The following is a 14,880-nucleotide window of genomic DNA, read 5'->3' on the forward strand; positions in this document are numbered from 1 at the left end:
CTGACGTATCTCTACAGGCTTAAACGGACGTCAGAATCAATGAACAATCTTAAAAATTGACCAGATTGAAGTGTATAACTAGTGATTTAGGCCAGTTGAAAACAAGCATAACCTTAAATCACCATTTATTGGCGATGAACAATAGCGATAGCGCAGTCATCACGACATCCACATTGAAGCATGATCGACAGCGCCGCCACGTTTGACAGCGGTATTTGCCAAACGCACTTCACCACGTTATTCTCGCGAAATAGCGTTGTTTAACACGGCGTACATTAGCCACAAAAACATGATAACGCACAGAGCATACTAAGTGAGAATACTGTTTTTTTTTACGTGCGTAAGACCTTTGTTTGACCGCGTAATGATGTTCTAAAACTGTCTTTTGATTCTTGTAGCTTTAACGTATTTCTTTTTTCGAGGTTAACATGGCGCAGCCAGATGGAGCTCTATTTTTTAAGGAACGCCCGATATCGGTGCAGTTTGAAATGCTTGATTCGACAGAAGCATTTATGTTTCACGCTATTCTTGTCATGACAACGTGCAGAAGGTAACTGATATGGGTTTTTTACTAGGAGACGGGGTTTGGATGCTTTGGGGGCGAAGCGCGGCAATAAAAGCTCTTCGCAAATGATCACCATTTTCGCCATGATGGCATGCTCGTAGAATTAGCCTCTTAGCATGCGCTTGGGGACGTTTTATGGCTGGAGGCCTTCCGTACGCAGTATGGTTTTACTAGCTGTTTGCTGTCAGACTCATAATATGTAATGCGGACAAAAGTCCCGCTGTAGCGAGGTGCTGGAACCTCATCGATTTCAACGCAGGGCAAACGCACTTCTTGTGGGTTTGCCCTGCGTTGAAACCGACGTGGCTCCAGCACCTCGCAGCATCGGGACTTTCGCCGCGTAATCCTAGCCATTACTCTGCATGGACGCAGGGACCACATTATCGATCCCTCCTAGAATTTATTAGATCCGCAAATGTTTTTTATTCATTTAATCATCCTTATTTGCCCGCATCCCATACACTTGTATGACCTGAGGCATTAACCCCCATATTGAAGAAATAGTAATATCTAATGGCGGGAGATTGGGCAATGTCAAGAAAAATTTCCCAAGTTATTGCAAACAGCTAAAGCTAACTTGCTGTACAAGAAGTCGCACAGAGTTTAGCACATGCCAAAATGCGTCACGCAGATTTGCTGTAACTAGAATTGAAAAGAAACGCGAGAGGCATGCTTCCATTACAAGCCATTAATTGTGCGCAGCGTTAACGTCGTACTTTTTCGCATTTAAGTTAAAATGTTTTTTTCAGATTTTGTGCGAATGCACTACCTCAGGCGCAGCCCTTTGTTTCTCGGGATTCTCACGTAATGAAGGCACCACAGCGGGCGTTTGAGTGCTTTTGTGATAACGCATGTTTCCATTTTACACTGTGTAGAATACTGCGACTGTCCTTGCGTCATAACAGAGCCATCGATCAAGCGACGGCTTCTCAGGACAGGACGTAACCAGGGCCTCAGCACAGGTAGCGTATCCACGAATAGGCCACGTCGTAATCGCAGGTATGCCTCTCCAGATAAGCGGAATCGGCCCAGACGTCGTTAACACAACTCACATCGATCCAAGCGAACCAAGAGAACAAAACGGCATGATCACTATAGTTATTGTTTCACTGCGGTGAGCAGTAATTTTATAAGGAGGCAAAGCACTGTGATCAAGATGCGCTCAACAAAAGTAAGCTCATTCCCAGCAACTCTTTGACAAAGCAAATTAACCATATAATACGGGCCAGTGACATTTAAAACAAGAAACAATATATCGGTGGTTTTGTTTTAGTTCGACGAGAGAGCGCTTGCTTCAAGCAAGTAGCGCATGAACACGTGAACTTTTACAACTTTTGCTCTTCAGAGTGCTTTATAACAAACAATCAACACTAAACAAGGAGGTTAATGACGCTGACGGTTAATAAATTCAGTCTCTGTTATAGTTTTTTTAGGTGCTGCCTGCAACAACGCGCCTGGAACAACATACTTTAAAGCGATCGATTATAGTGGACATCTACGAACAGCATCTTTTACGCATGAACCACAGTCGAAATGTTGAGTCCAAGAAATGTTGCAGTCACGCTTCGTGACTGTCAAAGTCAGGTGTCGGGCGACCAAAGTAATTAAGGCCGCTTCCAACCGGCCACCTACACTACGCTGCACCACAGATAGCGTCCGTCATATCACAATCGAGTCTACGCGCAATGAAGGGTTGGGGAGCGTTCTTGCTTGAACCTATACAGACGACCCGCAAGTTGAAAATGCACACTATACTATGAGCACACACGGCGGCAGCCAAGCTGCGTTCACTGCAGGACGTTGTCCACCTCTCGAGTCTCGCTTGATCACTGTCGTACGTCTCAGGCGCGAAACAACCGACACAGTTCTTTCTCTTCATATCTTCTTCAGTTTTGCTTCAGCACGCAAGTCAAAGACGCCGTAGTTGTTCTGGCACACACAGACACACTTTTCACTTACACAAAAGCAGGTATTTTTGGTTCTCCCGGCTCTGCGAGAGTGGGCGGCTTCCAGCGCCTCGAAGAAATTCCTCGGTTTCAATATCCTCGAAGTGACGGATTCACGGGATGGTCCTCGGTCCCACACGTTTCACGGAGATGCACGTGATTTGGTACTACCATGCCAAATTAATTACTATTAGCACCGAAATCCCTGAAAGAAAAAAAAAGACAATTGAAAGTGAGGGAAACACAACGAAACCCAATTCAAAGTATTTCGTGGAAATAAACAACAGCGTGCCCAGTTGCGCTTTCAGTGAGCTTACGTGCTTGAACCGAAAAATGCAAACGTTCGAAGGCAATAAGAACGAAGAAAATCTATAAGAAAAACCGACTGATGAAGGTAAATCAGAGTGAGATATGCTTAATCACCATAAGAATGCTGCAGTCAGGCTTCATGAAAGGCAAGTATCAACGAAGAGTGCAGGTATTTATATACCCGAGAGCGCAGCGTATACAGAAGCGTCGCGCCTCCGTTTCCTTAGTTTACATTGCATATTTGTGCTTTACTGGCAGGAATATCTGTACCATGAGTCCCAACATCGTGGTCGGAGCAGATGCCCCGTGTTGCTTGGGAAAGGTAGAAGCACACGGAAATTAAGAGTTGGCCGTTCCTGCACCAAGGCTGCTGTGCCCTCTTATTATTTTTTTTTTGTCCTGTTAGCTGAAATACAGGTTTGTGCGACAGTGAAGTATTCGAGCCGCCAGAATAAAGCAAGGAAAAGAAAGGGATGCCATAAATGCATGCGCAGTGAACTATTCGCAAGCAACGGAAACAGGCATGAAAACAATCAGATTTAATGAAGAAATTGGTTGCTTTTCAGCGTATTTTTACAACATCATGTACTATGAAGAAGGAGGGAAGTCGGATGTGCATTCCCATAGATTGAGCTTTCAGTATTGTTAGTCGCAAGCGTACTTAAAACTGTCAACGTTGTGCCACATGAAAAACATTTTGGGCATCACTGAATAAGGCCTACGATTGATAACCGCTATTTACTGAATTGCCACAAAGAAATCGATTTATGGGCTGCTTATATACAAAGCGTCATTTGATGTAATAAGAGTATATGTCCCATATTATAAGATGTCGCGAAGCGGTGCAGATTGAAAACAAAGCTCTTGGTATTATGAAGCAGAGTGCGTTTTGCGGTGGATGTGCATAACTTGAGTGCTTTCCAGAGGCGTTGAGTGAAGTATATTTTTCTAATGTGTAAGACCTTTTGTGTACCTTTTTGAGCAGTGTGTTGTTTTTAGTTACAGGCGAGACTCTTTGTCGAGACAATGAACCGGTAAAGACTCCAGCCGGATGAAGTGTCGGTGGACGGCATACTGAAATCCAAATGGAGATCGAGTCAATTGTATGCATTATTGCCAAGTTCAAAAGATACTGTAACTGTAATTGTAAAATAAATACCCGTAGGGGCCCTGTCTTTAGAAAACAGTGTAGCAATATGGTTGTAGCCTACACAAGCCATAGGAAGAAGAGGGGTTCATATTTGTTCATTGAGAAAGGAAATTAGTACTATTTCCTTCGAAAAAACGTGGCAAAAGCTATTTATTGCGTAGTCATACTTCTGTATTTGGAACGTAAACTGGAAACCATCTAGGGATTACTTAGTTTGGATTTCAGGTGCTAGAGAGATTGAACTCCGCCTATTCGCTTAAACTTCATTCGTATAGATTAAATGTTGAACGTGGGACTGCGTGTGTGGCACATTAACAATTAGTCCACGAATGTGAGGAGCTGCAAGTGAAGTACTACGAGCTGATGACTCAATGACTTTCCGACGAAAAGGTCACTTAGTTAACATGAGAATCTTATCAACAATGATACCAAGATTATCTTATCAGAAGTTGTTTCGCTCACATAAAAGGTGTCCAATCAAAAAGCATAGCGTTTTATTTTCCTGCTTACTTTCAGACCTAGTGACATAAAAATTTCAAAAGTCCAGCAGAGAACCCTTAGCAAGTATCCGAGCCCATCATCCAATGTGTACTAAGCCATTTCTTTTCCTTTATTTTTGCCTTCACAACAGCTTCATCATGCGTTGATCGTTTTACATACGAGTCCTACCCTCAAAAATTGATTCTGAGCAAAGAAATCTAGACTGTGCTAAGCGAGCTGCCATCTCTACACATACGTTAAGTACGCTAGACCACTGACTTCCGTGAATTACGCAGTTGGCGGGAAAAAACATGCCTGGTTACTCCTACTGGCGTTTATGCAATAAATACATAATGATTTAGGGGCTTCCGTTTCGAAGTGGCAGTCTCTGCACTCACCGGCGGCAGCGGCATATCGTAGAATTCCTCGACGATGTCTGCCCTAGTGTGCTGGCGCCTTCCTAGAGTGCCCTCGGCGACGTGCGGCCGCATTCGGGCCGACGAGGTGCCGTACGGACAGGGTGCGTACAGCTGCTGCTGCTGCAACTGTTGCTGCTGCTGCTGATGATGATGCGGGAGTTCGCCGTTGCGAGCTGGTGTCGGCAGCGGCTCCTTCTGTTTGTCCCAAGTGGCCAGCGCAACCTCCTCGCACTTGGAAGCGGGTTTCAGGCGGGGTTCGGCTGCGTTTAGTCAGGAAAGGTGTCTTAGTGACACCACCTGGCGAGTCTATCTTATGTAGCAATATTAGGCCGGTGACAACGTGCACTACGATAAATGCTTGGTTGCAACCCTTGTTGCAAGGCTATGCTCAAGTAATGCCAATTAATGCCTTCTCGCCATGTCCAGTCTATGCGATTATTGATTGGCTTGGAACATTCAGGACAAATAATTGTGAGTAAACAATGCTGAATGTGCGTCGGAAACGTGTGGACTCCTTTTTTCACTGTGTTAACGTTTATGCGAATATATATATATATATATATATATATATATATATACACAGTAAAAGCTCGTTAATTCGAACCGCAAGGGGAAGCCGCTTCAGTTCGAATTAACGAAAGTTCGAAATAACGAAAGTGAAGGAGAGCAACAGTACACTGCGATTTGGAAGCAGTAGGGCACGTCAGAAATTTGGCGTGTCAGAAAGTGATGGCGCGGGCACATGCCATCTTCAAGTCGAAGCTCTGGGTCCGACTGTGCCACACCACCGATGTCCACCGAAATGAACGTTAGCCGAGGCTTAACACTATCACAATGATTCGCGACGGCCGATACCTCCTAAGCTGAAAACAGGGGTGCACAACCGATGAAGACTGCCGAGACAAAGACGCTGAACATGTGAAGGTGGCGAAGGCCCTCATTCGTTGGTTCTTGATTGCAAGCGCAGCTGCGACGTACTTGATTCGCTGTGTTTTGGCGCTTGCCGTGCCATGTCCGCACAACATTAGCAGCTGTACAAGATTTGCAAAGCCTCCGAGATTCGCAACGGGCAAGAAGTCTTGGAGGTTACGTAGAATGGAGAGGCGGCAGCCGCCACTGCCTTCTGGCTGACCCCGCGTCGGTTAGATTTTTTTCCGATTTTGCCTTCTCTCGCCGTTCTCTCCGTTTCGGAGGCAATACAGCCTTGTGTGTAGGCAGCAGGAGCTTTTCTCTGGCCGTGTGCCAGGTGAGCGTAGTTCGAATTATCCGTGAGGGAACCTTCTCCTCGTGTTCGAATTACCGGACTTTTTTATACATAGACTTCTGTGGAGCTTGGGCGGACCAAATCGTACAGTTCGAATTATCCATAAATTCGAATTATTGAAGTTCGAATTAACGAGCTTTCACTGTATATATATATATATATATATATATATATATATATATATATATATATATATATATATATATATATATATATATATATGTATATATATATATATATATATATATATATATATATATATATATATATATATATATATATATATATATATATATATATATATATATATATATACATATATATGGCTTTCAGCATAGGAGTGCGGGAAGAGGCGCGACTTCGCAAATATTTGGGTTCAAAGTGGAACAGGTTGAATCATGTCGAGATAGGCGAAATGGGGGCAGTGGAAAACATACCGTATATTTCTGAGGCGGCAGCTTCAGCACGCTCTCTTCTTCTCCTGCGCCCCAGCTCTACGCAAGCGGCCACAATGATGACAATGAGCACCACCACAGAGCATACAATTGAAGTCACCACAGCCAGCTTGCGGTGCATCTCTTGCTGAGATGCCGCACTCGTAGAAGTCTCCGATACGCCTGTTAAAATAAAAGAAAAAAGAAAGCGGCAAATGCTTCATGCCACGCATTTTGTCATAAAAAAAGTTTGCACCGTTTGGTGCTTATCTTGTCTCCTAATAATGATCGCCATCTATCTTGAGTGTATTTATTTTTCCCACCCGCGCACTTAGGAAATCTTCAGGTCACAGAGCACATAGGCGTGTTAGCGTAACATTGCTTTCTATCTGTAGCTTTTAGCGCACAAAATACGCAGGGAAATGTCGACAAACGTACACGAAGCGCCTGTTTTTATTATCATTTAAAAAAAATTATAGGGTTTTACGTGCCAAAACCACTTTCTGATTGTGAGGCAAGCCGTAGTGGAGGACACCGGCAATTTCGACCACCTGAGGATCTTTAACGTGCACCTAAATCTAAGTACACGGGTGTTTTCGCATTTCACCTCCATCTTTATTATCATTTGTTGCTCGCATATATTTCATGCTTCGTGTGATGATTTATGCAATTGTACAAATGCGCTTGCGCATACTGGCTGATTGTCCCCTATATGGAAGTGTGATACTAGTGAAAATAAACGATTGTTGGAAGTGGCCGCTTCGTCCACGACTGTGTGCACTGTCCCTGTGCCTTTTGTGCGCTAAAGGCTAAATTCAAACGACAACACGCCCAAGCTCACATTCTTTGAAACTACTTTCTTCAAAAGAAAATGGCGAGCACAGAGTGCAAAGAAAGGGATGTGCAGGCATGATTGATGACCATTAATGTAGGGGGACAAGATATACACCAAACTGTCTGTGATTCTTTCAAAGCGCAGTGAAAGTTTAGGCACATACTTTCCGCTTTTCTGCAAACGTTTGTTGGTTGTTCATGAACAATGGTCGGGAGAAGCACAGACATGCCTGTACGGAATAATGCATTAACGTTGGCGGGTAAGATAGATAACAAGTCCCGAGGATCCGGCAGTGGTAGATGCCTCACCTGCCAACATTATTTATTTTAGTTTTTTTTCTTGCACTCAAGAAAGTTCTACGGATAAGTTTTCGTCCACATGGGGAGTCAACTTAGCAGACTATTAACCTCACGAGCTTCTAAATGAATGCGTGAAAATGGACAAATCATTCGTCGGGGCTCGCACTGCACCAAACTTATTCTTCGGGGTGTATTTGTGGCAAGGCATACGGCGAATAAAAACAAATTTCATAATAGATGTAAGTTCTGCATTGTGCAGAACTGCAGCGATGTATCTGCCAACTTATTGTCCGTCATCCAACCTTTGTAGCTTTCAGCTACAGCTGGCTTCAGTATAGTGTTTCTTAATATGTCGCATCTGATTGCCTGCATTCCAGGGCAAAGTGAACGCCGATGTTGAGCGTCTGTCATTGCCATAGGAGCCGAATACTTTGGACACGTTCCTTGGTTGACCTTTACCGATCCCCAAGCCGAGGTCATTGATGACGTAACGGCCACTCCAGCCTGAAGCCACCGTAAAGATGCTTCATGCGCCCAGATAAGGGCACGGGGACAGAACCAGACCAAATTTCATGATGTTTGTTGAAGTTCAAAGAAAAAAAAATCTACCGAAGGTAAGCAGTTGATTGTTTAGTTAGGTCTTCAATTCGCTTACAAGAATTCTTGAAAATAACTAAAGCAAAGAAAAGTGAACCATAAAAATTACAATTCTAATAACTCCACGATAAAGGAAAACATCACGATTCTGTACATTGCGCCTACTGAGCCGTCTGAACCGGGCAGAATTGGTGTACTCATTTGTCGCATAACCAGAGCACCTATCGACATTACAGCTGATAGGGCGGTATTGGAAATCGGAAACTGTAAAATTGTAAATAGTGCATTTGCTAATATGGCTAATTTTGTTTGCACCACTATAATGCCGATAGGAATTTTGCAAAAGACCTCGCAAAAGCAGGAACAATTAAGCGTAATTTAGCTAAACCTCGCGCAAATTAACAGGTAAAAATTTAAATTTCTGCAAGCTTATGTGCAGTTGCGTGGTGCGTAGAAGACAGCCGCATGGTTGGACAAAGCTAAATATTGGTGATTGCTTTGTAACTAACCACTTGCGCGGAACCCTTGAAATTGCGAAGGGACAGTGTCCTTTTCGCTATGTTTATTCTTGTGCGTGCTCATGTCAGAAAAGAGATGTCCGTATATAGCTATAGAGCTCGATAGTGTTGTCGTTCTCTATAAATAGCTAGGCTTGTCACATAAAAAAGCATTCCGATGTTTTACCCACATAAACCACCATAAGATTGTGAGGCATGCCGTAGTGGGTGACGGCGGATCAGTTTTGACCACTTAGGGTTCGTTATTGGGCACACAATACACCGGTCACATAAGTGGACACAATAATCTAGAAAGTCTGAAAATGAAAGACTGTACTTATTGACGACTTATGCATATGGAAAGGCGCTGTGGTTAAAAGAGAAAGAGTGCAGTTTCGCCCACAATTGCACTCGTTCGAGCCATGCTTATTTGTGCATTTGGGGCCTCCGGTAGCGAAGAAGCGACAGTGGCGGAGAGGTACAACCTTCGAGTGGCAATCGGTGAATATGGCGTTCAAATCGCCGCTGGGCAATGCTACTTTCTTTTTAATAAATGGTCTGGCAGAGCCCTTTTCGATGCCAGCGACAGACACCACTGGCACGGGCGGGCATTAAAAGGACTAGGGGACTAAGCCCATAACAGCACTCACTGTAAACGGAATAAGAAAAAAAAAGGGCGGAGGGGCTCTTTCTAAGCGCAATCATATATGGGATCTCACGTTGTTTGATAAATGTATCCAGGATTAGCGCGTGTCGCATAATTGTTCGTACGACTACATTTGTCGGCGGATCAGCGTTTGTGCATTCTAATGAGTCCTCCTGTTGTGTAAGTAACCCTTGTACCTTTGGTTAACAGAATTTCTGTCTCTGTTTTGAGATCAGAACGATCAACAGGCAGGCATTCTACACGGTATCATTCGCGCTTCATAACGGCGAATATCAACGTCTCGCTCAAATAACTAATACGGAAACATTCTTATAATGACAAACTCTTACGAAGGCATCAGGATGTGTTTTTTGTGTATTGATTTGCTTAATCTCGTGTTTATAAGACTATGTTCGGTATTGGCAATAATTTAACGATGCCTATAACTGAATAAAGTTGGTTATTTCCAGTCTTGATACAAACAAATACAAGGTTAGATGCCTAATTATAATTCTTATAGCAAATATTTTGCAATATGCTTTTGGTCAAAAACAACAGTATTCAGCCATAGGCAGGAGCCATATGTTGTGATATTTCCAAACTTCGTGTCGCCCGCTAAAACAGTTACAATTGCTTGGTGGATCGTGTCACTGCAACATTTGCAGTAAAACTTGTGATACGCTGCTACAGGTACAGGTATACATCGAATGATCTATTTTTAATAAAAATACATGTCATATTTTGGTGTTCATCAGCTCATGGCTGATGTGCCCCCAAGAGGTGCACCAACGTGAAATTTAATTCCTTCGTCCCCCCCCCAAAAAAAAAAAAAAAAATGCACGGACTGGAACCACCTTCTAGACTCCGTCGCCTTCGTAAGTGATACTAATGCCTTCAAGACTGCTCTTTCTGGTTATAATATACAATTTAAGTTCGTTTTCTTAGTGGCCTGTATTATGTTCACTTTGCTCTGTTTTCTTTATATATACTTGCGTACTTTTATAACCCCCCGGCCCTTCTTCTCTGTAATGTTGTGGCCTTCAGACTAAATAAAGGAACTTGAATGAAATGAAGTGAAATGCTACGCCACAACGACACGAAAGTCGTTGACGAACCAGCGAGTTGTGCAACCTAATGGAGTCATATACAGGGCGTCCCAACTGTTGTGCACCAAGATTTTATAATATATAAAGGGCACGTAGCTGTACCAAACTAAGGTAATGTTGGTTAACATCTCTTGGAGATAATAACATAATTTTTTGCGTTCGACGTAACTATATGATTAGTATTATTATTAAATAAATTTGTCAAACACAATAATTAGATTAAAAGAGTCAATGATAAAAGTGTACAGTAACATGAAAAACCCCCGATAAGATTTGCACTGCTCAATACGTGCTACGTAAAAGCGTTTTTCCGAGCGTGAAAGAAGCCCGCGACTACACGCAATATTGCCTCGCGAATGGCTGCTCGAGGCACTTTTCAATCCTGTTCAATGTCTTTTACAGTATTTCGGTTGTCGATGTAGCGGGATCCTGCCACGCAAGCCTCTCTGTATTTCAATGTATAAACTCAAGATGGCAATAATAATAATAATAATAATAATAATAATAATAATAATAATAATAGTAATAATAATAATAATAATAATAATAATAATAATAATAATAATAATAATAATAATAATAATAATAATAATAATAATAATAATAATAATAATATTATTATTATTATTATTATTATTATTATTATTCGGGAGTAACAGCTGCAGATGAGGTACTCACCTTGTCTGTAAGGTTGTCTTGCTGCGAATATTTATTTTGTTTATTCATTGCATCGAGCACTTCGGGCGTAGGAGGCTATGAACGACGTCAGTGCCTCCGTACCACACGCGTGACGAAAGTTATAAAAGGGTACTAACGGGATAAGGAACAGTCGCAGGCTACGAAACTTTCATAGGAAGCCGTCTTCGTCACTCACAGGACTATGCGTCCGTGAATAAGCTGGCGTGGGACAGCTGACGCACCTTTGCTGGCGGCGGGCGCCACGTGCATGTCGTACAGCCGTTCCGTGTATCCAGCCGAGTTGGCTGCCCCGAGGAGCAGCTTGTAGCGACGTCCTCTCTCCAGGTTGTTCAGTGCCACCACGTGTCCCTTGCTGCCCTCCTTGGACACGACCGTCCACTCGGTGTCGTCCAGCGCCCGATACTTGACCACGTAGTGACCGATGGGGCAGCCACCGTCTCCGAAAGCCTCAAGGTCGAGCGGCACGTTCTCGCTGTCCACCAGCAGCGGCTGCTGGTGCGCCGGGGCTACTGGCACTGTGCAGCGCATGGCAACAGGGCCACGCGTTACGTAGCCACTATCCTCCGCATTCAAATGTTTAAGAACGTAAGCTCCTTGAAGCAAATCCACTTTTATGCGGTGGCTTAGGTGCACCTGAACAGATACAACGGGTGAGCAATTTTATCCTGCAAAAATTGTGTGTTCGTTAACTTCTAGTTCCTTTAATTCATGGGCGTCTTGTGCAAAAGAAAAAAAAAAGCAGAGCTTTTCCGAGTTCGTAAATGTTGCTGGTGCTTTTCTTTTTGAGATATATAGACATCTCCATCCATTTTATCGCCTGTTTGAGCCAAACAAACCGATTGACTAGGCTGTTTAACAAGTACTGCAGCGTTACTACCTTTCCGCATTATCTTTGGTTGGTCATCATATTCTTACATCGGGCTGAATAATCGTTGCATTTTGCCTTTGTTTACGTAGCCCGCCAGTCGTCACAAGACAACTCTAAAAACTGGACAATAGTATCTGGACTAGAGCTATAGCTAAACCACATCAAATAATATCCTCTTTGCTTTACTAGTAGCAGTAGCTCTCAAGGAGAACTTTGAATTCTCTGGAAAGCACATGCGTTGGTTTACTGCAGGATGACGTTACGATCGTCATTCCAAGACGCCGGTTGCTTAGGAAATGGGCCGCGTGTCACTCAAAAAGAGGCATCATCGACTATTGCGTCATTAGCGGACAAAGGAGCACAGCAATGGTTACCATCTTATGAGGCACCGAGTTCTTACCGGAGCCTTTAGTACTGGCAGTGATAATGGAGGTCATCCTAGGCCTGCTGTCGCCGACCGCTTCGACGTAGATTTCATAGCGCGTCCCGCAGCGCAGGTTGTTGAATGTGTACCCATTCGTGGTTCCTGGTACCTTGTATGCTTCCCAGTCACTGGCGTTTGGTCGAAGAAAGAGCTTGTAACCTGCGTATAGACATGCGAGAGGCACGGCGCTTGTGTATGTTTCTATTAACAGCTAACAGCTAACAGCTAACAGATCTGTCCACGCGTTCCACGAGGCCTACGCGAGGGAACATAAATTTCCTTACCATGCCGTGACCCGATGATGTCGTGCCAAATTACACGTATTTCCGTTGACGACGTGTAGTTGACGGTCACACGAAAAAGCGAAGCCATATCTAGACAAATCGCAACAAGTGAGAATGTATAAGTAAGTGTTGCACTTGCTAATAATTACGTTTGTCCAACAAACATCATAAGAGTCTACATGATTATGAAATACTGAAGTATTAGAACTAAGGCTTAGCGTGAATTAAAGAATGCTGTCAGTTATATAGCATTGCCATAATTTTCGAGGGGAAAATGAAGGGTGTCTTCATTTCCGCTCAATACAGGTCCTTTTTTTAGACAGAGATTGTGTTTGCGGGAAGTTAGCTACACTGAAGTTAGCGCACTAGTTATCTACGCTGAACTGCGAAAAAGGGAAAGGGGACCAAATTACTGTAATTAATGTCTTCGGTAAGGCACTGACATACACAGTTGCGTTATGGACATGACCTACATTTGTAATTAGCACAGACAGTTCCGATCTGCTCCAGGACAGTATGTGATAAAACAGGGGCGAGGAAATATACACGACAGAGACGGGGAAAGAGAAACTGTGCGCAGATAATAATAGAACAATTACCAGATGTTTGAGTCTCTCCGACAGTCTCCTCCGACGTAGGTCCGGGTCCCTTCCCATTATAGGCCTGAACGACAACCGTGTACTTAGTACCCGGACGCAGGTCTTTTATGTCGCACTCTTGGCTCTTCCCTGGACGAGACTCGACCGTCTTGTAGACAAATGATTCCGCTCTTCCGTCAGCTTCTGCCTTGTATCCAACATAGTAGCCTGTGATTTTGCTGTCACCTTGCTGCATCTGCGTTTCGACGCCGTACAATGTGTGAGTTGGCGTACCGTTGAAGGCAATACGCAAGCACTCTATAGATAACCACGTGCATATAGTCGGGGATTCTTGGTGCATTTTGACACCAAAACCCGGTAGATACATAGACACTGTGCATTGACGCAGTTTTTGTTCCCGCAAAAGGCAGAAGTTTCTCAGCCTACTTCAGGCTAGCATGACGAAATTACACTGTAAATAAATTTGCACTCTTAGAGCTTTTTAACGGTGCAAAGAGGTCTGGAAATGAGAAGTTAACACTCATTTGAGTTATACACAAAAAGCACCCCTAAAAGTGCAAATCGGTTTACGGTGTAGCAAAGGTTAAGCGAAGATTATCTGTGTTCATGTGGTATTGAGTACACATGTAAGTGTCGTGCTTTGTCCAAGCTACCCTATTGATGATAACTATGTTGCTCCCAAGGAGCAATCGCAAGATCTCTTCTTATTCACTGCATCAGTGCCTATGAACGAATTAATTGTAGCGCTAATCACATGACAAAGTTACGGAATGATGTCGGACTTCTCTCACAAGTCTGAGGATCCGCTTTATAATTCATTCATTCATTAACTCAGTTACTGGTTCACTCACTTCTGACTGGTCGCTCATTCATTCATTAACTCAGTTACTGGTTCACTCACTTCTGACTGGTCGCTCATTCATTCATTAACTCAGTTACTGGTTCACTCACTTCTGACTGGTCGCTCATTCATTCATTAACTCAGTTACTGGTTCACTCACTTCTGACTGGTCGCTCATTCATTCATTAACTCAGTTACTGGTTCACTCACTTCTGACTCGTCACTCATTCATTCATTAACTCAGTTACTGGTTCACTCACTTCTGACTCGTCACTCACTCACTCACTCACTCACTCACTCACTCACTCACTCACTCACTCACTCACTCACTCACTCACTCACTCACTCACTCACTCACTCACTCACTCACTCAATCACTCACTCACTCACTCACTCACTCACTCACTCACTCACTCACTCACTCACTCACTCACTCACTCACTCACTCACTCACTCACTCACTAATGACTATCGGTTGAAGTTACACATCGATGAGCGAAAACAAATAAGCATAGATAAACAGGGAAGGTGAGTATTTTGTTGCCGTTGTGCTCGGATATACGCTAGCTAGCGAGTAGGAATGTATGCATACCACAGAATAGCTGTGCTTCTAACCGA

At 43.4% G+C, this 14,880-nt stretch overlaps 1 protein-coding gene across 1 annotated transcript in view; it reads right to left on the reverse strand.

Moving 5' to 3' along the window:
• Positions 1–1,897: 1,897 nt before the first annotated feature.
• Positions 1,898–14,880, reverse strand: part of LOC135902939 (cell adhesion molecule Dscam2-like) — a 264,364-nt gene continuing 251,381 nt past the window's right edge. The window contains exons 17-24 of the mRNA XM_065433273.2: positions 13,422–13,656; positions 12,823–12,912; positions 12,515–12,697; positions 11,468–11,761; positions 6,571–6,750; positions 4,849–5,129; positions 3,794–3,894; positions 1,898–2,716 (exon numbers count right to left, since the gene is read on the reverse strand). Of these exons, the coding sequence (XP_065289345.2) occupies positions 3,820–3,894; positions 4,849–5,129; positions 6,571–6,750; positions 11,468–11,761; positions 12,515–12,697; positions 12,823–12,912; positions 13,422–13,656 (1,338 nt within the window). The 3' untranslated portion in view covers positions 1,898–2,716; positions 3,794–3,819. The remainder of the gene's footprint in view (positions 2,717–3,793; positions 3,895–4,848; positions 5,130–6,570; positions 6,751–11,467; positions 11,762–12,514; positions 12,698–12,822; positions 12,913–13,421; positions 13,657–14,880) is intronic.

This window comes from Dermacentor albipictus, chromosome 3 (genome assembly GCF_038994185.2).
Source record: "Dermacentor albipictus isolate Rhodes 1998 colony chromosome 3, USDA_Dalb.pri_finalv2, whole genome shotgun sequence".
Taxonomy (NCBI): Eukaryota; Metazoa; Arthropoda; class Arachnida; order Ixodida; family Ixodidae; genus Dermacentor; species Dermacentor albipictus.